The 24,030-nt window shown below is 43.2% G+C and overlaps 1 protein-coding gene across 3 annotated transcripts; it reads right to left on the reverse strand.

Annotated features, from left to right (window-relative positions):
* Positions 1–229: 229 nt before the first annotated feature.
* Positions 230–22,856, reverse strand: CTNNB1 (catenin beta 1). Of its 3 annotated transcripts, XM_056334573.1 has the most exons (16): positions 22,430–22,856; positions 21,262–21,365; positions 8,383–8,443; positions 7,658–7,885; positions 7,267–7,520; positions 6,939–7,177; positions 6,650–6,851; positions 6,197–6,341; positions 5,617–5,720; positions 5,192–5,530; positions 4,785–4,943; positions 4,016–4,135; positions 3,713–3,863; positions 3,500–3,621; positions 2,254–2,314; positions 1,290–1,510 (listed from the first exon to the last, which is right to left on the reverse strand). In XM_056334573.1, exons 3-16 carry the CDS (start codon positions 8,393–8,395, stop codon positions 1,302–1,304), a joined length of 2,346 nt encoding a protein of 781 aa, XP_056190548.1. In that variant the 5' UTR covers positions 8,396–8,443; positions 21,262–21,365; positions 22,430–22,856; the 3' UTR covers positions 1,290–1,301. The 3 variants fall into 3 exon arrangements, with proteins under 3 accessions (XP_056190549.1, XP_056190548.1, XP_056190547.1); XM_056334574.1 differs by lacking the exons at positions 1,290–1,510; positions 21,262–21,365 and adding an exon at positions 230–1,003; XM_056334572.1 differs by lacking the exon at positions 21,262–21,365.
* Positions 22,857–24,030: the final 1,174 nt, after the last annotated feature.

Genomic DNA, 24,030 nt, shown 5'->3' on the forward strand with positions numbered 1-24,030 from the left:
CAGAGCCCGCCAAAGCAGAGCGGCAGAATACTGCCTCGGAGAACTGCAGCAGGAAACCTGTGTCCTTAGGACTCTGGGCTCTAAAGGGTTAACCGTGGGATGAAAGAGGTAAGTGGTTCTTGGCTTTCTCCACCAAAATACTGAAGGTGGTGTGCAATTCCAGGGCAAGTTTCAGAAACCTTGTTAACACGCAACTGTACTTTATGATCTGAAATAATTTGACACAGAGTGAATTAAAAGTTTACTTTAATTTTGAACCATTTTATAACTGCATTTTTCTCATGAAGCATCTGTATCACAGCAGGCTACAATAACTTTGGGATAAAAGGCAACTGGTAAACTGTCCAATACAAGGTTCCAAATAAACAGTTCTTACTGGCCCCTACCCAGACATATCCCAGATAAAGTTTTTGATCAAAAACATGAAATAGATCCACCTGCTTATTTTAAGCATATTAAAAAGGAAACTAATTGGACCATTTCTATTTGTCTAGTTTTTTATACAAAAAGGCTACACAATGTTACACTTTATTCAGAATACAGTTAGAGCGATTATGAATTAGTGTTCTACACCTTTACTCAATCCTTAAAAATTAGAAACTGCTGTAGCATATTCACTATAACTTAATACTACGAGAGACTTTAAAAAAAACTAACAACAATTACTGCGAAAAGAAAGGCTACTTCCAAAGCAAGCAAGGTCAGTACCATTACAGAGATTTAAAAAAAATAATAAATTTTTAACAAGCAAGGCTAGGGTTTGATAAATTCCATCTTGCAATTCATTCTTGTGCATTCTTCGTTTCTTGAATCACTCCCAAAATCCATTTGTATTATTACTCCTCGACCAAAAAGGACCAGAACAAAAAGTTTACTTCAATTGTTCCCATAGGAAACTCAGCTTGGTTAGTGTGTCAGGCACTTTCTGAGATACTAGCCCACCCCTCGAGCCCTCTCAGCAACTCTACAGGCCAATCAATGCAAGTTCATTCAGATGATACAGCTGCAGAGAGAAAAAAAACAGGTGTCAGCACTCCCGAGTAAAGAGCTATTGTAACACAACAAGACTGCATGAAGCCAGTGCACAAGACCTTACAGTTAATTACTTCCACACTTCACGGCAGAAGTCAGTTTGGAGTGTACTGATCATGTGTTTCCAGAGCATTTGTTCACTGTTCTAGCACACTGGGACCCGATTGAGCCATTCCCTCCCTGCCAACCAAGTCCTCAGTCCAGTCATGTTTTTCTCGTTTTGTTTTGTTTTTAAATTCAAGGTTGGAGCTTCTTACCTAAAGGATGATTTACAGGTCAGTATCGAACCAGGCCAACTGATTACTGTCACCTGGAGGCAGCCCATCCATAAGGTCCTGGGCATGGCCAAGATCTGGCAGACCATCAACTGGGTAGTCAGCACCAGGGTGGTGGCCACCCATTTCATGTTCCATCATAGGGTCCATACCCAAGGCATCCTGACCGTATCCGCCAGAGTGGAAAGAACGGTAGCTAGGATCTAAGAAAGTTAAAGGTGGCAGAGGGAAAAAAAGCATAATGTTAACAGATGTTAGATGCATCAGAAGCTGCAAGTATCAGTGTGTGAGAAGATCTTTGTAGCCATCTATTTTTTTTCTAGTTCAGCCAAGTTCAACACAATCTGATGCCTGCCCTTAATGGCTATTCCATTGTTCGGAACAGCCTTCCAGTATGATTCTGCAGACAAAGCACACTGCAGTCAGAAGCACGAGCAGATTCCAGCCAAGCCATTAGTCTGCACAATCAACAGTACTAAAATTCAACAATACTGCAGCAAAACCAGGCTCCAAGACTGTAGACTGGCTTCTGAAAGACTAGTCAAAAATAGCTTAGAATCCTTAGGGATAGGCTAGCGTTCAAGTCTATAGACACTTACAGACTAATGCATTCAATACCAGCTTTTTTGTTTTAAAGAAAAACTGCATTATTGGAATTGTCAAGTCCATTTGTAAAAAAATGTAAAAGATTTCTGGAAACAATAGCTCAGCGGGATTCTCCCACGAGACTCGGACAAGAGACACCAGTTTCACATGTTCATACGGCTCCCATTTAAGTGCTGCCAGGGCTGTTGCAGGAACTGGGTATTTGAACTGGCAGTTCCTCATCTGCCTGTCAGTTTGCTGAAGAGTAATTCACCCTTCACTCATTTGCAGTTCTCCTTTAAAATCTGTGACTTGACTTCATCCAACTTAAGTTTAGTCAAGGGGAATGGAAGAGACATACCATCTGGGCGGTATCCAAGAGGTTCTCCCTGGGCACCGATATCAAGTCCGAGATCTGCTGTCTAGATGTACATAAAAAGTTAGAAAACAGTTTTAACATCGGGTCTTCAGGCCAGCACCAGTAATTCCAAGTTGAAGAAGTTTCGAAGCTTGCCCCAGATCCCTTTTTAGCAACTCTGCTGCAGCGAGCACTGCAGCATGCTGCTTCTGTGAACGTGAAATGCCTTTTTATCTAAGCATCTGTATCCAGTATTTAATGGCCAGGTTTAGGTATAAGAAACTGTAGATTACTGGAAGGAGGGTCCTGTTTGGAAATGAAAAAGATGGGGCACATCTAGGAACACTCCTCCCCACGTACACCTGCCCAACTCCTGCAAGTCAGCTGTTCAGAGATTCCCAAGCCAGCAGTGCAGCTTTTTAGGAGTTCCGAAGGGACCTCTACCAGTGTGTCCAAATGCAGAAGTAATTGCCTGCCTGCAGTGCCACTGCATAACTCCTGTCTCAAAGAGATATTCCACTTTAGCTTTTTTTTTTTTTTTCTTACTGTGGTAGATACAGATTTTAGAAAAACAGAAAAGCAAGCACTGGAATAGTACACATCAAGGGCTACTGTCCTTTATTTAGTAAACACACACAAGGCAAAACAAGGTAGGCTCCTGAACCTTAAGAATCCGGGGAAAGACACTTAGTGAAACCTTCCCTCTACTGCATGCACACAGTTTGTTTTCAGTCTCAATTCACCGTGTCTTTTAAGCATGAAAAAAGGCAATTATTCAAGTCTGATCGCTCAGTTCTAAGTAGAACACGAGTTGCATCCCCACCCCAAGGTTATTAGTCCCACACCATCTGATCGATAGAGGCCTCACAGGACATGTTTTCTGTTTATGCTTCCCTCGTACCACTCATGCCTCAGTTTTTGCATGCAGAGGTCATTAGCTTCTGACAAGCAGCACAGAAATGTACAAAGTTCTTCTATACAGCTTTGCACAGTAACAACCATAGTAGGAATTACAAACTTTAGCAGCAGTAGAGGACAGACTCTTCCTGTCTGCAAGGGAAGAAGCAGCTGTAAGGCTGCTTGCCACAGGTTTGCTGAACCTGAGCATGGAGGGCAAGTAACAAAGGTACTGCCACGTGTAGAGCTGGGCCTCTATCACCGATGGTGTCTGCACTCCACTGCTGGAAGGAGGGAGGACTTAGAAGTAAGGTCTCCCCAGGGAATCATTAACACAGAAGACACTGCTCACCTCGTTCCAAGCCATTGGCTCAGTCCGGAACAGAGAGCTTGTCAATTCAACTGAAAGTCGCTTCTTATAGTCTTGTGGTTTGTCCTCAGACATCCTGAACAGCACTGCAGCTGCGTATGTTGCTATCAAAAGAAAGAACAATTTTAGCAGAGATTGAGTCTTCTAGCAACTTTTCTAACTCAAGTATGTAAGCTATCTTTTAAGTTCACTTACCAACACCCTCATTCCTAGAATGAAGCAGTTCTGTTAAAGGGGCAGTTGCACCTTCAGCTTCAATTGCTTCAGCTGCTTCCTTGTCTTGAGCCAGTTCACAAAGTACACCTGCAGCTACTCTCTGGATATTCTCAATGGGAGAGTACAACAACTGCAACCAAAGCATAAGGATGTCTTTAGCTCTTCTACTTGAAACAAGCTCTTCAGTACAACCTGGCTTAGCAGTTCTACCAAGGAAGCGTAAGAGCCATTTTACTAGTTTTCCTAGTACGTACTATAGCATTGTCTTGAGCTCTTTCTTACCTGCACAAATAGTGGAATGGTATTTAGACCCCTGATTACGATTCGATTATGAACATCACGTGCAAGAATATGCAGGGCTCCAGTGCAGCCCTCGACAATTTCTTCCATACGCACGCCCTCCTAGTTTGGAAAAGAAAAGGCATTTTTTGAATTCGAGGTTCTGTGTGCTATCTTCTAAAATGACTGTCAAAAAGCTGAACAGCCTGTCAACAAATAAACCAAACCCCCTTCCCCCAACAGGGTCCATATCCACTATCTACTGCTGGCCTTCAAACTTAATATCCCTGCTAGGAGTCGGCCTGGTTTATCTAACTAAATTCAGTAAGTGAAACATCTCAGTGAAACTACTCCCAGCGTTCTCATTTTCATTTCAGTTCATGATGAACTTCACGTCTGACAACACTGGCTTTTTTTCTCCAAGCTGGATTAGCTTGTCAGTTTGCTAAGTCGGAAGCAGTGGTTATCAGTAATGAAGAGGCCCCCTCCTGCCTCTGCAAGTATGAGCTACACTGCTTCCATTTGTCCGTGCTAAGGCAACTTCCCCTTTGTTAAACCCATACTCTTCTGAGAAGGATGAGGCGAGTTCTGGTTTCCAGGTAGGGAACCTACTTCTGCCAAGACAGAATTATCAGCATGCCAAGAGAATAACATGAATTAGAGCAAATGATAGAACAACAGCTATTCAGACCAAACAATACATGGGTGAGGCACACTGAAAAATGAGGAGTTTGAGTTTCACAAGTTTGTTCAGTTAGTGGTGGCCACTTACCACAAACTGCTGTTGTGTTCCACCCATAGAAGTACGTCGCTGGGTATCTTGATGTGCTCTAACCAGCAACTGAACTAGCCTTGGAATAGCACCTTGTTCACGCAGTGGGGCATGGTTTGCAGGACAGAGCGCCAGATTGCGGATCAAACCAACAGTAGCCTGCAGTTAAGAAAGGGAGTGGGGGGGGGAAAGCATGACAGGAGTGCTTGCTGTTAGCAATTTTTTTTTTCATCAGGTAATCCCAAATGCTTAAATCTCTAAGAGACAACACCAAGTTGCTCAGTAGAAGCGATTTTCCCATCAGATAAATGACATTCCCCAAGACCTTACAAAGTATTTTTCACAGTTAGATTTAAATGAAAAAAAGCACCAGTTTTCAGTGCTGAAAGCCATTAGCCAGTATTTACCTTGATCAAAGGCCAGTGTGAGGGCGGGTGCAACAGTTTAACCACTACTGGGAGTCCGTAATGGAGACGTACTGCGTTTTGAGCCATCTCAGCTTCTTGATGTCTGCTGGTGAGGTGACGGAGCGCACAAATAGCGGGTTCTGTGATGTCTTCCCTGTCTCCAGCCCGAAGAACTGTGCGCACAAGAGCCTCAATGCCACCAACCTGGCACACCATCATCTTGTTCTTGTAATTGTTGCAGGTGAGATTAGAAAGGATGCCAGCAGCGCAAGTCACAACATTAATATCATCTGATCCTAAAAGCTGAACAAGAGTTCCTAGAAGACCTTCCATGCCCTCCTGCAAAAAAGAGGGGAAAAAATTTAGTCTCTCTCCTCTTCCACTATGTTGGGTTTTGATTCTGATCCCTTAGAAGAGCCATTTACCTGCTTTGTTGCAGCATCTGACAGATTTCTCAGAGTCCAGAGACAGTTCTGGACAAGACGCTGGCTTGGATCTGTGAGGTGGAGACCCAAAGCTTGCATCCCACCTAGAAAATGGTAAACATTTGACAGCATTACTCAAATTTGACACCATACTCAGATATTCATCTCGTGGACAGTCAGGTCCTCCTCTTCCTTGAAGTCCGAGTGCATCTCTCACAAGCTTCTGGATCTTTCTTGGCATTAGTATCATAGTATGGCTAGGCCCTAATCCTCCATCACATAGAAAAATACCCTGAGATTCTCTTCGTGACACTGGGCCTTTTAAATGTATGCATATTCTAAGGGGACCAATCTGACAATGCTCAGCCACTAAGCCACCCAGCTAACACCATAGTAGACTTACTTAAGACAGACTGCCTTTTATACTTCTGTATACTAAATGCCTCTAGAACTAGTTATGGACCGAAGGACTAATCCAAGTTAATTATTTGATGCTGGCAAGTTTTGGTTCCTGTGTGGGATGCACTGATCCTGAAGTACTGTATAGCTTTTTAAGTTACCGTGGGTACAAGGTACTTACCAGCCTCAACAATAGCAGGTTTGTTGCTGGAGCAGACTGACAACACCTTCAGCACCCTACTTGTGGTCCACAATAGTTTCTCGTAAGTATAGGTCCTCATTATGTTTACTAGAGCCTGAGGTCCACCACTTGCCAGAATAATCAGCTGAAAGACAGCAAAAGTAAAATTTATCAGTCATTTCCTGTGCATGCCAGTGGGTAGTAATTGTTGCTGGCTTACATCCATTGTAGGTTACAGACCTCTAAAATACTGTTCACATCTGCTGGTGTGATCTGTAAGTTTTGCGGTCTCACTGTAAGCATGACTGTACTTTCAGAAAGTAATTCCCGTGTCCCTCACCTCTTGCAAGGTCAGGACTGACTGACAAAAGCCCAACATGGCTGAACAGGAACTGTTAGGCCATTCATAGCAAGCCTGCCTGTTTTAAGTACTTCAACAGCAGAGACACTTACCTTACTTTCTTGATTGCCATACGCTAAAATCTGAAGGCAGTCTGTCGTGATGGCCAGGAATTTGACATTTGTCTTGTTGAGCAAGGCAACCATCTTCTGCAGCCCACCAGCTAGACGGACAGCCATTTTGGCTCCTTCCTGGTGTAACAGGAGATTGTGAAGAGTTGTAATGGCATAGAACAGCACAGAGTCCACTGGGGACCTATGGAAGGAAAAAACCTTGTGAGTACCTGCACCTACCAACACCAACTGAAAAGCACAACAAGCACCACCTTAGTAGTCCACATACCCAAGCATTTTAACCAAAGCAGGGATGCCTCCTGATTTGAAGATTGCCAACAAGCCTTCACGGTGATGTGAGAGATTGTGTAGCGTACCTGCAGTGCAACGGGCTGTTTCTACATCATTTGTGTTTTGCATGGTACGTACAATAGCAGATACCATTTGAGGAGATCTCATAATAGCATGGCGAGATGCTTCCTTTTTGGATAACTGATGAACCATAACTGCAGCTTTGTTCACCACTACCTACAGAAATATGCGAAGAAAGCTTTTAGTTTTAAGGTCACTGAAGAAGCCCCACAAGCAAGGTACACCGAGACAGAGAAAATGCTTACCTGGTCCTCATCATTCAACAGTTTGGTCAGTTCTGGGATTGCACGAGTTGCGAGTTCAGCATCATCTTGGTAGTTTATCAAATTAACAACAGCATGTTTTAACATCTGGGACGGCTCAGCCAGGCGTTGCACATTAGTTGGATGAGCAGCATCAAATTGCGTGGATGGGATTTGCATTCCTTCATCCAGTGTTTCAGGGAACATAGCTGCACGCACTCTCTGAGCTCTAGTCATTGCATACTGGCCATCAATATCTGAAAAACAAGGTAAGTCATTACCTCAAAATAGGAATAAAAAGCTCATCTTCTAGTTTGGCAATAATTCAGTATTTATGTTTCTGTATTGTTAAGCTGTGTATCTAAGCAAACCAGTGGAATAATAAAGGCCTTACCAGCAACTTGCTCCTGGGTGAAGGACTGCGAGAATCCCTGCTCCCACTCATACAGCACTTGTGTCGTGTCCACATCTTCCTCTTCAGGATTTCCCTTGCCACTCAAGGAGGGAGCAGTTGTGGTGGCACCAGAATGGATACCAGAGTCCAGATACGATTGTTGCTGCCAGTGACTGACTGCTGCTTTTCTGTCTGGCTCCATTGCCATGTCCAACTCCATCAAGTCAGCTGTAAGAAATCATTGTTGAACAATTAAGTTTAGTTCAATTACTCCAGCATGTATTAATTCTTCAAGAGATGACACAGATTTTAAACAAAAATAAACCGTTACAAACTACCTCAATCCAGCAGAGGTAGCACTGCAAGCGAGACTGCAGTTTTAAACTGAGGCTTTATACACTGAACCAATGCAGGCATCTACAAACCTGACTAACAGGCAGAGCAATCACTGCTGTTGTGACTGTCTTAGCCTGCCGCTTAAAGGTTCCCTTTTCCACATACTGTGATTATGTATCGACTGTACTTAAGGGACCCAAAATGCTTACAATGACAAACTTGTTTGCAGGTTTGAGTTCCTGTATAAGGTATTCATTACTGTAGTACAGCAAACATTATTCAATCCAAGTGACTTTAAGAAGCTAAAAAAGGGGAGTAAGGAGCCAGTTTAACTGCTCTTTGTTAGAACTGCTAGATTCCCGTAACAGAAATTGTAATGCATTACATACCTTGAGTTGCCATGTTCCTTGTTGTACTCCCAGAACTCCTTCCTGCTACCTTTCAGAGACCCTAAAAAAAGAGCAAGGTTAGAACTTATTAACCACTAATCAGAATTAGTAAGACACGCTTCCATATTAGAAACACTAGAATTGCAAACTTCACACATCTTGCCGTTTCATTACTACAGTGAGTATGTTCACATGCTAGTTAGCGAACCTCCATGGACAGAGATGCAGAAGAATGAGATGTATCACCCTGACTGTTTCTGGTAGACTGTATCTAAGATGTATTGTCCTCTTAAAGCTGCAGGAGAAAAAGTACTGAAGACTGACCATGATAAGAGCAATTTTTTACTTCTCTATCCTTGCATAAGATGAAGTCCTGACATTAAATTCCACAGCTTAGACATGCTGCAAATATAAGGGCTACATGTCAGACTTCGTTTCCCACGAAGACAACTACTCTTACACTATTAGCAAAACTGTCTGATAGAGGGCTACAACATGGATTTTCACAGAGAAAGCTGAAATGACCATTTAAGACAAGCTGCTATTATTTCAGTGGTATAAAGACTACCTTAAGAGTGATATAATTGAACCTCCTCTTCTTTACTCCTTTCCTGTACCACAAGAAGAAAGGTTTCTTCCTACACAAAATACTATTCCTTGAAGTTAAACTGAAAACTGAACTAGTCTTATAAACAAATGCTCTCCTTCAGTTGCACACCAAACTTTTTCCCCCCCCCCTATAGAAAGCCAAGATAATTGGGGGCAGGAGGCTGAAATATGATCAAATGCCCTATCAAAATCTTCAGCATGCACCTCCAATTGATATCACCAAGCAGTATGGAAGTACTTGCCCTATAAATCTGTAGCTGTCTCTTCATTATTAACCCAGAAAGGGAAATTTGAGGCTACAGTTTCACAACAGGTCACTCAAAGCTGTCATACTTTTATTTCATTTGCTCCCCCTCCCCCCACAGTCCAACAATGTTTTCAGCACTGACACAGGGCTGGTGACAGCCTATTCTGGGAGCTAGCCAAGCCGAAACATTTGTAGTGGTAACTAGTGCAGTGAGCAAAAACATCTCTTCCAGCAATCAGCTTTCAGCTTGCCGTTAGGTGTTAGAGCTATGCTGATCAAAACATTCCTAGACAATGAAGTAAAGGCAAGCCACTAATCTCTTTAAAGGACAGGTTTGCAGTACAGGATATAACAAAGTCCATTTGACATTGTATTTGTGTACAGACAGATTTCTCAGTTTAAGAGTTTCCTTCAGGAGCACCTTTTACAAAATCATAATTAAACAGAAGACAGGACTGCAGTTTTAAAAGTCTTGCCGAATAGGTTAGGCAACTCAGAGGCAAGCTTATATGTCACTGTCTCTGAGCCAGCTACAGGATACTCCCAGCAGCTCCCGAGCAATCTCGTTACTTTGCCATACAAGTGCCAGGGCTGTTTGTCCTGACTCTGCACTCCTGCAACTTCTGGCAGCAACCCTTCTCCGGCTGTTTTAAAATGGACAGTAGATCTGCATCTGCACCAGATATGTCTTAAATCAGCTTGGTGCTGCTTAACACAACATAAAGTACCCTGCTACGTAGCTGGAAACACTTATGTCCCTGAACTGGTCCTACTCCACAGCCTGGAAAGACTAGCCAACTCTGTCTACACCTCACCATCTGCATGGAGAATGCACTGACAATACAACCACCCTTTTTTCCAGTCCCTTGAACACTAGACTCTTCCAACATGCTGTTAGGCATCTGGGATCAGCAGTGGTAAGGGGAAGGAAAATCTAAGTCATGCTGCCAGTTCGCTGTTAATACAAAAATTCTCCTGAGTAGCCAAGTTGGAGGAAGTACCTATACAAAAACTTGATAGCTCCCTGCAGGTCTTCTGCATGACTTTGTCAGCCCCACTAACCCCTTCCAAACAAAGAAGTGGAATATAACTAAAAGTAAAATTTCTATCTTTGCTCCCCATAGTCCTCGCTGCAAGTCAGACGCGACATTTCCAGTAGAAAACCAGGCAAGATGTAGCTGCTATACACAACTCACAATATGCTTCGCACAAAAGATCTGTTTCTATTGTAACTTCTCCTGTCTCCTCCTATCAGCAGGCTGCTAATAAAAATGATCACCAAACTAGTTCTGAAGTTAACATACTAGCAGATGAACCTGTCAAGAGCATTGACCATGCTTTGAGATATTTCCTACCACATCATATTCAAACACGCAATATGAGACTTGGGAACAACATTTATAATTTCCTTCCCCTGTTGAATACTGCAAAAATGAAGGCAGCTGGCTTACAGCAACTGCATTCTGAAATGCTTTTTTCCATTTCAGCAGCCTGATGAGATCTGAAGAGCAGCTGTACCATTAGATGAAACTAGCCACTGAACTGCAACACTACTCCAAAATAAGGCTGAAGAACATCTACAAAATAGCAATGAAGAATACTGATTAAGTGTTCAGAACTGCATTATCAGTCAGATATTCTTTGAAATGTTGACCTTAGATCAGCCTGCTAGCTGCACCTGAAGTTTCTAATGCTAATCTGCATTTTATACACCTGTAAGCCCCCAGCAATTCCAGGTAGCATTTTTTTATTTAGACGGGAAATTGTTTTTAATCTTAAAGAGTTCAAAATAACTGCAGACCAAAGATAGCCAGGCAAAAGGGGTATGGGTTTTTTTTTGTTTTGGGCCTTCTGTAACTGAAAATTCTCCCATATTTTCCTTCCCATTCTCTTCGCATTTTACAAGGGGGTAAACAGAGTCCAGACAAGCTGCTGACTTGGTCTTCCTGTGTGTCACTGACAAGGTTAACTACTACACTCACAAAGAGAACAACCACCCCACGCTAGGTACAAATGTTTGTGCTGTTCATTTTCCTGACAGAAACTGGATCAATACACGCGGGGTGGGGGTGAGGTAGTGGGGAAGTGGAAACAAAAGAAAAACACTACTAGATAATTAAGCTTGTAGTCTTCAACCACGAAGCATATACCAGCTCCTTTAAATTGAGCTCCTATTCAAATTTACTGGAGGACAGGACTAGCAACATGACATTGTCAAGGTAACATATATCTGAACCATCAGGAAGAAACAGAAGGACAGTATACTTTACGAACTTGAGCATAACAGCAAGCTTCTGTAAAAGACTACCTGGTATGGGTAGTTCATAAGGATGTACTGCCATAAGTCATGGGACAACTTAAAAACCTCCTCCTCCTCCATGATGCTATCTACTTGTTTAGCAAGCATCATCAGCTTTGGGTTTAAATGGAGGTTGGGTTTTTTAAAATATATATTAAACTCCTCATGCAAAAAGCAATGCAAGGCATTGCATTAGACTACTGTGTACCATCAGTCCCAACCTTGCATTTGAATTCTAAAAAACACCCGAGAAAAACAGTTCTTTTATTTTATCAGTTCTCACAGGCTTGTGAGCTAATAATTGAATTGTCTTCTATAGTAACTTGCAAATTGCTTAGTTTTCAAAGGAATGAAAAAGAAGGAGCGTTCCGATGACAAATGAAACTTGGGTACTAACTTCTGATTTTGGAGAAGAGTTAGATACTTGCCAAGGAAACCAAGAAGCCTATAGCATGCCTCAAATCTGAACAATTCTCTTAATTAAGATTGACTCAGGTTACACCTGACAGATCTGATAAACAGATTCCCTCCCCTTTGTAAAGCAAGTCAAAGTTTGCAAGTCTTCCAGAAATCTTTTGCTTGAGAGCAGCGTATTACCAAAACTTGTATGAGAAATCAAGATTGATACATCCAACTACCATGATCTATTTAAAGGAGATTATCTACTGACCACATTTTCATATGTCTGCATCTGTCTCATGTAGGACTGGCCAAGCAACCACATCTTTAAATTAACCATCAGTGCTGAATGACACATTTTCTTACATAGAACAAGCAGATCTTAATCTTCTTGTGACAGTTACAGCAGTTAAAAACATTATCTATATACAAGTGAAGAGAAAGAAGTATGTGTACTGGAAAATGTTTTTTACTCCAAAGTTACTGCAACCATTACCAAGGTGTTACTGGAAGCATTCTTTGGCTCTTATTTTATAATTGCTCTTGTTTTGGGCAACTGCCTACCAATGTTATGTTGCCTGTGTATCCACTCCACAAAGAGTGAGTAGCCAAAATATACAGGCAACACCAGTTCTACAACTAGTAACACCAGATAACTACAACACTCTTTCCTATGACCCAATAACAAAAGTATTAGAATTTAGTGTAGCAGCAGCTTCCTAATTAACTTTACTTTTCAAGTGGAGGATGTGGGAAATACATTCAACTAAAGACTTTTAAATAAAAAAAATCCTTTGATTTTACCCTGAAGGTTGTTACTCTGTTTTCTAAAAAAAGGAAGTGGGAGAAGAATAACTTAAGTAAGGCAATACCGATAGCGGAAACAAAGAAGCTTTCATAGTATACAAGCTCTTTCAGGCATGAGTGGCTGACCTATCTCCCCAAGCAATTTTTGGTCTGACCTACCCCACAGGTGTAAGTACTCTTGCAACAGGCAAACCTACTTCTACTGCTTTCAGTTGTATGAAGACATGATCCAACTGAGATGTTCGCTTTAGTATTTATTAGGAATAGCACTGAACTAATTAACAAGAAGCCTAGCAAAAATTTATTTTTCTTCCTTCAAAGAAGGAAACTATAACCAGTTTGTATCTGCCTACTAACTTTTTTTTTTAAAAAAAACAGTAGTCTTAGTCTGGTTGAAGACGACATGGCAGCTACAAATTTGAGATTGAGTGAAAGAGGGATAAGTTACAGCTGACCTATAAGAAATGATTTCTAGATTGCTATACACAGATGAAAACAAGGATGGAGCTTGTGGAAAGTAATTATCAAGGGTATTTGCATTCAGTTTCTAACAGACAATTCTAGTTTTGGATTAAGGAGCAAGATAATCTGGGAAGTATTGTCATTTGCCTTGTAAAGGTCTCAACTTAAACTTTCATTTTTTATCTCTGAAGGTTATACTTAAGTTCAAAAATTTTTACCATTTGAAATCTGATGTAAACTTCTAATTATTCCTTATCCAAATGGGCATCTCCTCCCATATATTCCAAACAAAACTTAACTTTGAGGATCTTTATCTGGCTTGTATTGAGCTCTGGGGTAAAGTATGCTTTGTAGGTAATTTTGGAGGCCCTTCATTATCAGATGCTCTGTAAGACTGGTAAGAAGTCTTGAAAGTATAGTTTCAGTGTCTGTGTTAACAGATTTTAGAAGCTTGCTATAGGAATGACAGTTGTGGTTCACTTTTTCTACACAATGAACAGAAGATACTTTATTTCAAAGTAGGAACAGAAGACATGCTTGAGTTTCACTCCAAAGACTTAAATTTTAAGAAGTTTAATTCTTGTACAAAGGTACCACAGAGGATTAAATACAGCAGTTTTCCTTAAATACATTCCATATCCACAAGTACTGAACAGCATTCCCATATTCTGTCTAAAGCAGCAGATCTGCAGTCCTCAGTCACTTTGTCCTCTTTGAAAGGAAGAGCTACATGCAGTGAGTAGAGATTTTGAAGTTCAAGTTACACGCAAGCAGCAGAGTGTGTTGATTGTTGTGGAACTGGTCACTCACCAGTAGTGACTTCTGGATTAAGAAATTCAATTTCTCAAAACCCTCCTCACACCAGCAGTTTAAGGACCTGGATGGACAAAACCTACTATGAAATTCTTTGAAAAACTGGCTCTCAAATAGTGATTTAGAGCTGTAAATTATCCCATTAAACAACAAACCACTTGGATATTTGTTGGAGACAGTAAAATTACTGTTTGTCTTATTATCTATACCAGGAATCAGAATATAAATATCCACATTTTTTATATAAATGTCAGGCTTCCTTCTGCTTTCAGCAGGCTGATATTTAATACTGGGTAAAAATATCTTGTCATAGGCCATCTGAAGATATCCTAAGTAAATGGAAGTACTTTAGTATGTAACACAAAAAAAAAAGTCAAACCATACAGCCAACCCTAAAAGGGAAAAAAACACCATGGGTTTTCACAGCTCTAAAACATTTCCATCTTCTTTCAGGTTAGATATAACACTTATCTGTAGCCTATACTATATTTCTATTTCATCTGTAGCCTTACTATATTTAAGCATTATGCCAAGATGTAGCAACCTCAACTATTTCAGTAGTTCTATTGAAAACTAAGAGCTACCAATAACCTTAATCTGCATGCCACAGCACATGCCCACACTGAAATCCCGTTTACTAATCCTAGACTGCAACAAAACAGACTCATTCATAAAGTTTAACTCGTGACAAAACTGCTCTGGTCATTTCCTCAAGCAACATTTGCTTAGCACCATTCCCTCCAACCACTAAGTAAAAATACTTACAAGTATCCTCTGTAATCCATCCACCACAAATTTATCAAAGCTAAAATATTTCAGACAATGTGCTCTACTGATGCCTGCAGAAAGTTAGAAGATGCCTTGCAAACAGCAATACTTTCCATTTAATATTTAGCAAATCAGATCACAGTAAATTTGCCTCCGAGTCCAGAATAGAGTCTTAGGTTGTTCTTTAAAATATCTAAATCTAAAATCTGTTTCTCCTACCAGACATTAGGAAATTAAGAAACCTGAATATCTGCTTTACTGACTTAAAAGGTCAACAGGTTGCAACTTCCAAGCTTTAAATATCCTCAGTACATGCTGGAAGAGGCAAACTAGCTCAGATAATCCACAGAACTGAAGTGGAAGAGGAGGTGTTTGACAGCACATACACACAGATCTGCCAGTGCTCACAAGTTACCTCTGTTTTCAAGCCACTGTTTTTTGCTGCTTCATTTCCATTTATTTCTTTCTTCCTTCAGGCATCTGAGTTTACTATTCCATCAGTTGTTCTGGCTTTTCAGCCTCTGAAGTTATCTAAAAATTCCTTTCCACAACATAAATGCAGAAGAGCCTCCCTACACTGGCTTTTGTAAGTTTTTTTGTAAGAGTTCATTCGATGCCACATCACAAAAAATAAAGTATTATGTCTGTCTCTTTTCAGTCATCTCAGCAATCTAAGACCAATTAAGAGCACAGAGTTTCTATTCACATGCTCATTACCTAAAGCAAACAGCATGCAAATATTTTCTGTTCTTGCTAGAATTCTGAGTTGATTACAACTGCTTAATGGAACTGAAATGCAGGCATCCGATAGTCTGTACTAGACTTAAACACTGAGTTAGCTGTGTTAAGAGGATTTATTCCTCAAAAAATGCCTAGTGAAGGAAAGGACTCTGATTACAAGGTCAGAAAACTCAAAGCTCATCTTTGAATCCATGCAACGTTAAGCACACATGGCAGAGGAGGGGGGAAAAGGGGACACAAGACTTCTACAACAGCTGTAAGGCTCAATTCTACCACACTTCCATTAGGACTGGAACACTACACTGCTCTGATACTACAGGACACTCGCCTATTTCACCCTACCTTTTCTCCCAAAGGTGACAGCAGGCTAGTGAAGGATCATACTTCCTAGCCAGCTTGCCAAATGATCAACTGTTACAATTCATGAAGTTTCAAGTGCAGTTGAAACTATAATGTTAAGTGTTATAAGATCCACATTTTGGTTTGCTCACCCCAAGGACAGAATGCCACCCAGAACACAGGTAGTTTTAATCCATCACTGAAAACCAACTTTAGCCACTGACCAAAAGTCCAGGTAACAAAATGTATCAGAAATAGGCTTAGTGAGCTTTCACTGCCAGATGGAATCTTTCAGCTCCAGGCAGAGCGTCACTGAAACACAGCACTTCAAGGAACTAACATGGTATTTAGGCACTAACAGGTTGTGCCATTAGTCAGGGTCTTCACGATTACTAAGGTTTAAGTAAGTACCCTTTTAAAAACAAACCATTAGAAATTTCAATAAAGAAACAGTTAACACTGGTCTGAGAGCCATGGTCAGCCAACAAATACTTGAGATAACTAATCTCTAAAATTATGGGAACCTGGAGGAGAATTCAGAACAAGTACATCAGGTAAGTTGCTAAAAAAGCCATGAAGCTCACCTGGGCACTGATCTGCACAATCGTTCTAAGAGATGAACTTTCAAACTTTAAAACCTGCCTCCCCAGAAATGAAGCTGTCAGTATCACATACAGTTTCTCCAATACCTTTGATGCACAGTCCTTTACTCCTTCGGACATTTTAGAGAAACTTTGGTGGAAATTACATATTGACAGGACACCTAGAGATGTCACAAAAGGTACTTAGGAACAGTTACCTACCACCATAATTTCTTATGACAACCAGTGGTGCTTTGCAGAATTCTGTTTGATACTGTCCAGAGCCTAAGGCTGCCAGAGTCACATACATGGCTGGGCATACTATGCAATGTGAAGACCACACCTTTTTACATTGTCCCATACTCTTTGCTATTTAAAAGCATACTTATGCTGTAGTAGCTGAAATGTCCCAACACTGGGTATCTTGTCACTTCAGAGGCGTTACTGTTTGGATCCACAGCACAACTATTTTGCCCTTTACCTAGAGAAACATTCAGCAGTTGCAAGAGGTCTGTCAACACAATTTTATATTTAAAAAAATCACAGGCAAGTATACCAGCAGCTTCTAACAAGGTCTGCAAATTAAGTGATCTTCTCAGAGCTACAATTTCTGCACTGGCTTTTTGTTTTTCCTCTATAGAAATCTCCAGTTGTTTCCAAGAGCTATAAGCAGCACCTGTGCTCAAGCCAACAGAGAAAATATCAAGTCATGTTTGAAAGTAATGATTTAAGAGAACTTTTCACTGGCAAGTATACTGCAACAGTAGCAAAATCTATCACTTTATTAGTAGGCAAGATTGGCTCCAAGTACCTACATATCCTTCTTCACTGTCCCAGAGAGGAGCTGACCATAACATTTAAGGTGATGTGAGGAACTGCTTCAACTACTAATCAGGTGTTACACACACAGCTTGAGAACAGTAATGATATTCTCCACATAATGTACAAACCAATCCTTTGACAGCAGTTTGCAGCTCAGTAGTAAAGGACTGGTATAACAGTTTCAAGTTTATGGAATTGCATTAAGTTCATAACAATATTATCAACCCAATTACTCTTATGCCTTAATTGTTTTGACCAACTAAACACCACCAACTCGCATAAGTAACCTCGAAACAGTTACTAGGTCAGTTCTGCTCAGTGATGGATTTACTTTGAGATCTTTTGGTCACCATCAAAATTTTCCAATTAGTGTTTCATACAGCATTCACTATGTTTGAATATCTTCATGGATGTGCAAAACATTAAGAGCAGTTTTACTATCACAGCTTAGGAAGTTACCAGCTCTTATTTGCAGAACATAGTGAGGCATCTACATTATGCACAGTCCTGCCTTTCTCAGTCAGGGATGAGCTAGTGCTTCTGTGTTTAGTTTGCCTGCAGTATCACCTAATAAGCCGCAAATCAATGCAAGTTTTTGGTCCACATGCCCCTACTTTCACCAAGTAAGATGCCTGTAGTAAAGATGGCAGTAGCCAGGATCAAGCATCATTCTTTAGTCTTACCTAGCCACATACAAAAAAGCTGCTATTGTGACCACTTAAACAAGTAGTATACCCCACTTCATTTAATACTTATAAAGTAGTTCAGCAACAAACCACTGCCAGCCCTCAAGCTTCCTGCCCACTTAGTTCTGAGTGTCAGAAAAAGACAGTATTTCTGCAGTTATTTGTCATGATCCCCTACATCACTACCAAGGTTGGTAGCCGCTGTACTACATAATTGTCTTTCCTTCCCATGCACCTAAAACTGAAAACATTTGTTTCCACTCTAATACAGCAACAATTTAGCAAGTAATCTCCCTTCCAAACCAGGAAGTATCTAACCATGATCTAGTTTCTTCTTAGACTGCAACCTTGTAGCCAGCTCTGAACATAGATGTTAAACATTAATCTCCACAGTTTAAGAAACAAGAGTGATTAGTCATAATTGCACTGACACTAATGAAATACGAATCTGAAAGTGGCTGCCTTTGCCTGTCAGAATAACTACGTATTTACCACAAGACATACCAATAGTCCAGAAAGTACTGTTTAAGCAACAAACATGCGAATGAAGTCTGACACTGTAAGGTTTCTTCAACGCACTTTTAATTAAGGCAAACGGACAAGGCACCAGCATTTATCAGCACCTTCAGGATGTTAAGATTTCTGGCCACTGGAGGGCACCTGAACTGTTGCCAGGACAACACAGAACTACTGGCTACAGTTGCTGCAGAGCTGGCAAACTTCTCCAGTTTATACAAGTCTATTTAGCACAGTAAGTCTGCCTAGAAATGCTAGCTCCAGCACATATACCTACAGTGCACATTGTGCATTTGCAAACTCCAGTAAGATCCAGCTAGCTCATGCGACCTTTTTAAAAAGCAGCAACCTCAAATAGTAGATTAACTCTTTCAACCTTTATGGGAACTAATTTATTCCTTAACCAAGGCTCCAGAGTTGATTTAGTATTAAGTAATAGAGCAAGTACTTCTGCAATACTAATCTAGCCAGCGTACATTGTTTCCTAAAGCAACTTGGAACATTAACAAAAAGTTCTTCTGTAATGAAAGCTGTAAACCAACATCTGCACCTATAGTTCCCAAGGCAACAAAAGCCTAGGACACATTTGCTTTCACATCAAATCAGAGTTAACAGATTCATGAGGGTAGGTTGTGCTACAAGTATAGTTTCCACCTGCTCACTGTATCAATTTGGTGTTCCATACAGACAGAAATGCCAGAGTAAGAATTCCATTAGTTCTCTCCCTTGCAATTGAAGTTACCTGTCAGTTGAAAATAAAATAAAAAAAAACACAAACACACAACTTTTCTGGCTCCTTTCTTGTCCTAAGAGGCAACACAGGCCACATAACACTATCATATTAAGACATTACTCTCTTGAGCTAAAGTCTGATCACAGACTACAGCCAATTTTACCTTGAAATCAAGGGCAAGAAATGGGTATTAAAAGTTAACCACTGTCAGGCTACCTTATGTTGGCAAGTCTAATTCAGCTGGCATATAACATCAAAGTACCCCCAAAACAAGTCTCCCAATGCTTAACTAGAAAGTCAGCAATACTGCCCTGCCCATCTGACCAGGATAATCATTTTATCTTAGAGAGACAAGTCAAGTCACCTGCAATGCTTACTGCCAAGCAGTTTGCAGAATTTTGCAAAGTTAATGTAGTGCCATTTCTAAGTTACCACAGTCATCCAGCAAGGCAGGGGGCTCAGAGCTGTGAGGACCCAAGAGTAAGTCCCAACTGCCTGCAGTTTCTCACCAAGTTTTATCAGGCTTCACGAAGTACAATGTTCAAGATAAGTAAGGTTAGTCCTGATTTTCCTGCCACAGTATGCAGTCTACCAGAGTCACAGAACAAGTTTTGCTGCAAGCAACTGCATGATCACCACAACCCCTGCATCACCAGCTTTAACTGTGAATTAACATGAGTGATTCTGATTACTGTTGTGTTTGCACACTAGTCTGCCTACTAGACAGTATTTTGCAGAGACATCTTTATGCAGGAGTTTCAGACTGCATGTTCAGACTTCAGCTTACAATAGCCGTATTTCCTGCCAACTCCCTTCCTATCCCTCAAAATGCTGCAAAATTAGTTTAGAAGGCCACTAGTACCAACTTGTTGTCTTTACACCTGAACTAACTTTCCAAAGTACTGTGTTCTGAAGAGTTAAACTTGATGCTTTGGTGATGTAAAGCCATAAAAAACAACATCCATTTCACAAAGAAACCATGTCTGAAGGACAACCAGGTTTTGCGGCCAAGATTTGATAAGCCAGTTACCAACACACCATGCAGTCATAGCAAAACGATAGTGTTCATAGTAGACTATGTATCAAGCAGGAAGTCCAGCCTATTCATTGCTTAGGCAAGAAAAAGGAAGCTTGGTTTACTGAGGCTGTAACACAACATTTGAAGGACTGACTTTCTCAATCAAGCTTTACTTTGCATTAAATCCTGGCTTTTAGAAGCTATTGTGTAATGCATTGTCCTTTCCATCAACATGTTTTTACTTATTTCTTCCCCACACTCTTTGAAATGATCAGCCATACAGACCAAGATGAACATTCCCACACTTATCAGTTTATACCCGAACAGAAAATATCTGAACTAATAGCCACGCAAATATGACATTTCTTTAGAACAACCCCAGAACAGCAAGACACTCAATACAGTTTTATACTGAATGTCTGAATTTAGAGAGCCATAAAGCCATGTCTGAATGCCTAAGTAGCCTCATTTTCACCAGTACCAACCATTAGGCAATCGACACAGTCACCACATAGCTACAGCTGTCAGCACCTTTTTATTAGAAGTGCAAGATTAACCTGGACTGTCAGTTACTGAAATTCACATTATAAACTGGACCAATAAACAGCAGTAAGTTTTGTCCTTTATGCTGTTTTAAAGCCTTGCAGGAGTACCTTTTTGTCATTTAGAAGCAAAATCATAATTGGCAAGTTGCTCTCTGGTGTGTCTGAACTTCGTATCAAGAAAACCCCTGATACCCTCTCAGGTAGTTTTCTCATCTTTGCCCTTACTATAGTCTCAGCACAGAAAGATCCTGTTTTTACTAAAACCGCTCCTTGATTTCCGTCCATCGACCTCAGCACAGCATACCAGCCCAGCCTCTTTCCATTCACCACTTGCATACTTTGGGGGATGGGAGGACCACAGATGTCTGGAATATACAGTGTCAGAACAATGGCTGCTCCATGAGAAAGAGATCAAGATCAACATTGCTATTCCTAAAGTCACGAAGATCAAGATCAACATTGCTATTCCTAAAGTCACAAGTTGCACATAGTACCTTCACAGCCTGTCCTTTCTTTCTTCCCAGAAGGGATAATCTTCAGTAGAGGTTTTTGGGAAGACATTCAAAAGGAAGCAGTCCGATGTTCTACATCGTTTTAGCTAGGAAAGAATTTAAGGTTTTGCTAGACTTAAGAAACCTCGCCGTTCAAGGAGCAGCTAATCATGCATAAAAGAGATGAACTAAGTTTTGCGGGGGGGAGAAAAAACGCTTAACAGAAAGTCAAAGACCACCACATCTTGAGCTCCCCGTGCCACGGGAAATCAGAAACAAGGGCCCTATGTCCTACTAGGAGTAACAGCAAGTTACCTCACACGCCTCAGAAGTGCGTTAGTTTGGGAGGCTGGAGCCCCCGTCGCCCCCCCCAGCGGGCCACAGAAAGCTGCAGGCGCTTCCCCTCGCAGCATGCGAGCCCCCACGCTGCCCAGGTCCCAAGTCATTCGCTAGAAGACTCTGGTAACGTGGGTGTTAAAAACTTAATTTGATTGCTCCCAGCTCCGGGGAGCTTCATTTCGGTGACACCCAGAAGTATAACCTCTCCAGCAAATATGCATGCAACGAAGACCGAAAACCCACAAGGCAACAGATTAGTTATCTCCTGCTGACTGCGGTGACCGTGATTAATTATATTCGGTACAAATAAACCCGTCCCCCGCTCTCTTCCCCCTCCTATCACCAACGGCGATCTGCAGCCCACCAGCGAGTCAGTACCTCCCTTAAAAAATAAAAAAGGGGGGGAGGAGAGGAGGGCACGAAAGTACTCCGGCCTCGGCTGCAAACGCAGGCGGGAGCGGAGAGCCGGGCGGCGGGGACTCGCCTTCCCCCGCAGCCCCCGGCAGCCGCCCCCTCGCCCCAGGACGCGCTTCCCAACAGACACCTCGGGAGCCGCAGCTGCCGCCTCCCGCGACCACGCAGCTGTCCGGAGCTCCCAGAGCGGGAGCCCTCTCCCCCTCTCCTGCCCACCTCGCCGCCTCTCGCCCACCCCCGCTCCCCCCCAGGCAGCGCCCCCCGCCCCCCCAGCCCCGTCCTTGCCGCCTCGGCGCCGGGCACACCCTGGACCCCCCCCCGGCCGCCGCGGGACGCGCCGCCCGCTCCCGCCCGCCGCTGAGGGAGGGGGCCCGGCCCAGGCTCGCCCCAAGTTCCCGCCGCAGAAAGTGGCACTAACGTTGCAGGGAGACGAGAGCGCAGAGTCCCCCCGGGCTCCGGCTGCTGCTGCTGCCACCCGGACGATCCCGGTCCAGTCCGTCTTTTCTTCCTCGTCCCCCCGCCGCCGCTTCCTCCTCCTCGCTCGGCTCTTTGCTCACGGCGGTGGCCCTGCCGCTGCCTCCCGGGTGGCGACGGTGTTAGTCCCCTTGCCCCAAGCGCCGCTCCTGCTCCCACCGCTGAACCGAGCGAGAGGCTTAAAATGGCGTCGCTCACAAGGAGGTTCTTATAGTGAGCGGCGGGATCGGCTGTATCCTGCCGCCGCGGCCGGGCCCAGCGCGCAGCATTCCACAGGCACCCAGCGCACAGGGCAGGGGGAGGAGAAATAGTGCCCGGCTCCCAGGGCGGAGGGAGACAGAGAGCAGCAGCGGCGGGAAAGCGGCCGCGAGCGGGGGGAAGGCCGTGGCGGTGGCGGCGCGGCGGGGGGAGGCAGGGTGGGCCGGGCCGGGCCGGGCCGGGCCGGCGACGGAGGGGAGTGGCGGCGTGAGGGCCGGGCCGGGCCGGCGGGGGGAGCACGGCGGCAGCACCTTATTCCGGAGGTGGGGAAGAGGAATCCGAGTTCCCGGCTGGGAGCGAAGTTGCTGCCTCAGGGTGGAGTAGAGGCGGCGGGGGAGGTGGGGGGCAGCTGACGGGATTAGCCCGGGGTCCCGCTCGGGAGGGGGGCGGCGAAAGGCGGCCATGACCCCCCCCCCCTTTAATTTAGCGTTTCGTTGCCTGGTGATTTATTTTTTTCTTTCAAACGCACGGCACCAACTGTAGCGAAAGTCCGTCCTCCCAGACGCTTGTCGCCAAGTCCGGCAGTCTGCCGGGCTGTTGAACCGAGGGAGAGCGGCCCCGGCGCTGGGCGGGGGCAGCCGGCCGAGCTGCCGCTGCGGGCACGGCCCGGCCCGGGAAGGGAAGGTGGCGGCGGGGAGCCCGGGGCGGCCCGGGAAGGTGCCGGCGGGGCCCGCTCACGTCGGCGGAAACGCGCTCCGCTCTGCCTTGTAAATATTTGTCAGGAAGCAGTTGCCAAAGAAAGTATCTCGTTATACAATTTATTTATTTTTTTTTTAATGGAAGAACCGAGCTCCTCACCACCACCACCTCCTCCTCCTCCTTCTCGCCTGCCCCTCGCCTCTTTTAGTGACTCGTAAAAACAGGAAAATATTATGAATTGCACAAGGCTTTCCGCGGCGTGCAGCGCCTTGTGCAGGCGCGCCTGTGGCAGCCTCCTCCCCGGCGTGCACGGGCTTGCACACCAAAATGTTCTACAGACTTTTTTGCGTGCACCGTCTTGCGCCGGCAAAGTGTGTTTAACATACCGAGGGGAAAAAAAATACATACACACACACCCCTCTATATGAAACAGGACAGTGTATACTAACGTGTTTATGTGAAACATCCGTTGCTAGTGAAAGATGGATTTATCTCCCTCCCCAGTATAAATTTGCTTTGGCACTGGTGGATGTTGGGAGTTGAATTCTTGGTCCTGCGCCGGGGCGCTCCGTGCAGCCTCTCACTCACCAGCAGCCTCCAGTTTGTGTAGTTCTTGCAGTGCGGAGATGTGTGGTGCACGGAGTGGCC

Source organism: Falco biarmicus, chromosome 4 (assembly GCF_023638135.1).
Source record: "Falco biarmicus isolate bFalBia1 chromosome 4, bFalBia1.pri, whole genome shotgun sequence".
Taxonomy (NCBI): domain Eukaryota; kingdom Metazoa; phylum Chordata; class Aves; order Falconiformes; family Falconidae; genus Falco; species Falco biarmicus.